This window comes from Silene latifolia, chromosome 1, assembly GCF_048544455.1.
Source record: "Silene latifolia isolate original U9 population chromosome 1, ASM4854445v1, whole genome shotgun sequence".
Lineage (NCBI taxonomy): Eukaryota > Viridiplantae > Streptophyta > Magnoliopsida > Caryophyllales > Caryophyllaceae > Silene > Silene latifolia.
In genome coordinates, this window is record NC_133526.1 from 54,693,454 (window position 1) to 54,696,425 (window position 2,972).

Here is a 2,972-nt window from a genome sequence, read left to right on the forward strand (position 1 = left end):
ATTAGTAGTACTTCTTGTATAAGACGGTCTCACCCTTAAGACTTTCGTATTATATAAAAAGACATGCAATACATTTATTAGCACTAAATGCACAAACATTGAAAATGGACCGTCTCACAGGGTGAGCTTGATAGTCTTATTCATAAATTTGTGTAAAATTATAAGGGTACATAGTAAAATTACACAAATATTACTATACAACCAGTTGTATAATAAGCATTGTATAACCCTATACATTAATCCGAGCTTATGTGCAATTTTATTGAGTTTGTAAGAGTTTATTTTTTTTATGTTTAAGTGTGTGAGTTAAAAAAACTTTAAAGATAAATTTCGATTCTTTTTAACAAAACTCGAAAACTTTAGTGCACAGCTCGGATTCTACATTATACAACCATATACAACTGGTTGTATAATGTACTAATTGGTAAAATTATGGGTGAGTTGAGTAATCTTCGTTTTGAAAAATGAAGAGTTTGGGGTCAAAAAATCTAGGAGTGTCATCGGACATTTTTTTGCAAAGGTAGTCAACACATGTCATCATCACACCTTTATTGCAAACAAATAATCAATACGGAGTAATAAATTAAACTCAAAATCAACAACAGGTAAAATAATTGATCTGTAAAATAGCATGTATTACCTTAAAGATTAGTATACATCCAATAATCATGAGAAGATAATTAAAAAGTTTATTCTTCTAGAACCCGTAATATGGTACCTGCATTAGAAAATAAGACAAAAATCGAAATAAGGCTTTCATAATTGATTTACATATCTGCAGAATAATGATAACTCATAGATTATGCAAATAATCACAAGTTTATAATGCCAAAATAATCCCGAAAAATCAAATACCTGATATAAATTCTACTCCGTTCAAATTAATATGCTAAATTATGGGCTACAAAAATCGAATAATAGTAAAGGAATATAGAAGTTTAACTGATTGAATTTATGGAGTAATCCATCAGGAGAGTGGCAAATGAATGTAAGCATAGTCATATATAGTGTATTTGGAGAGAACTGTAAGTTATTTTAACTTAATAGCATGTTCAAATTACTCAATAACATGCAATGAAAATAAATATAGCGGAAGCGATAAAATAAAGATCGAGAATTAAACCTCCAGCCATTGCTTATCGGTATTCTTGAACAGCTTTACTCAATAATCTGATTGTTAAACCCGTTGCTGTAAACCCGTCTGACCGTATGCTTTTTCTGATTTCGGTTCCGAACCCTACTTCTCACTGATTTAGATGGTGTATATTTTCTTAAGGGAGAGTGGGTTTGGTGACCTTATTAATCATAAATTATGTTGTACTTATACTGATTTTACCATCAAAAATCAGTTGCAAATATAAGGGAGGGAGTGGTGGTCAACTGAGGGAAGTGGGGAGGCAAAATGGACCAGTTTGCCTTCATAGTTTGACTGTCATTTTAATGTGCCAAAACTTTAGGATTTTTCATAAACTAAATAATTAACTTATGAAAAATCTAACATTATCCCACTTGGCCCATTTACGCAAGAGAAACTTCATGTACGAATCATAGCGATGAATTCTCTAGAGCGAGAATTAATCTTCCATGTATTACGATACACTTAGTCTCTCACCACTCACACTTAACTTAATGAATAAACCATATGATTACTCTAGGTCAAAACATAATGATATTTCTCAATAAAAAATAAATAACTAAAGTATGTACGTACATAATCCGAAATGAGAAAATATCCAACTAAATGAAAAATTTCAATATCAATATATAATAAATAAATGTATCACATTATGGAACCAAGCCCCATATTCACTACATGATCCTTGAAACCTTTAGGTGGCATGCCTTTAGTCAAGGTATCAACAATCATTAATTCAGTGCTAATGTGCTCTATGATCACTTTCTTTTCCTGAACACGCTCTTTTATGGCCAAATACTTAATGTCGATGACTTCCACTTCTATTATTCTTAGCCATAAATACCGCAGCTGAATTATCACAATACATTCGAATTGGCCGACTAATAGACTCAACGACTCTTAGCCCAGATATGAAACCTTTCAGCCATACACCATGTGAGGTAGCCTCAAAACAAGAAACGAACTCTGCCTCCATAGTAGAAGTGGCTGTCAAAGTCTGCTTAGTACTCCTCCAGGATACAGCTCCGTCAGCTAGCATAAACACATATCCTGATGTGGATTTTCGTGAATCAATGCAGCCAACAAAGTCCGAATCGGAGTACCCCACCACTTCAAGACTATTAGTCCGTCTATACATAAGCATGTAATCTTTGGTACCCTGAAGGTACCTCAATACTTTCTTTGCAGCCTTCCAGTGATCAAGGCCTGAGTTACTCTGATATCTGCCTAATATTCCAACAGCATATGCAATGTCAGGTCTGGTACAGACTTGAGCATACATAATACTACCAACAGTTGAAGCATATAGAATATTTTTCATTTGTTCCCTTTCTAAATCATTCCTGGGACACTGGTATAAATTGAATCAGTCACCTTTCACAATAGGTGCTACACTTGGTGAACAATCTTTCATTATAAACCTTTCAAGCACTTTGTTGATATAGGTCTCCTGATAGAAGCCTAAAATACCTCGGGATCTATCTCTGTGGATCTTAATGCCAATGACATAAGATACCTCGTCCATATCTTTCATATCAAAGTTATTTGAAAGAAATTGTTTCACTTCATATAGCAACCCCTTATCATTGGTTGCTAGCAAAATGTCATCCACGTATAACACAAGGAAACAAATCTTACTCCCACTGACCTTAAGGTATATGCATTGGTCCATGATATTTTCTTCATGGAACTTCTTATACCATTGACGGGAGGCTTGTTTCAAACCGTATATGGATTTATTTAGCTTACAAACCAAATGCTCACAATCTTTAGAGGAGAATCCTTCAGGTTGTTTCATGTAAACCTCTTCCTCTAAATTGCCATTGAGAAATGCCGT

At 33.9% G+C, this 2,972-nt stretch overlaps 1 protein-coding gene across 1 annotated transcript; it reads right to left on the reverse strand.

The window, feature by feature from the left end:
* Window positions 1-1,934: 1,934 nt before the first annotated feature.
* On the reverse strand, window positions 1,935-2,456 carry LOC141647062 (secreted RxLR effector protein 161-like). The gene has a single exon (XM_074455098.1). It carries the CDS (start codon window positions 2,454-2,456, stop codon window positions 1,935-1,937), a length of 522 nt encoding a protein of 173 aa, XP_074311199.1.
* Window positions 2,457-2,972: the final 516 nt, after the last annotated feature.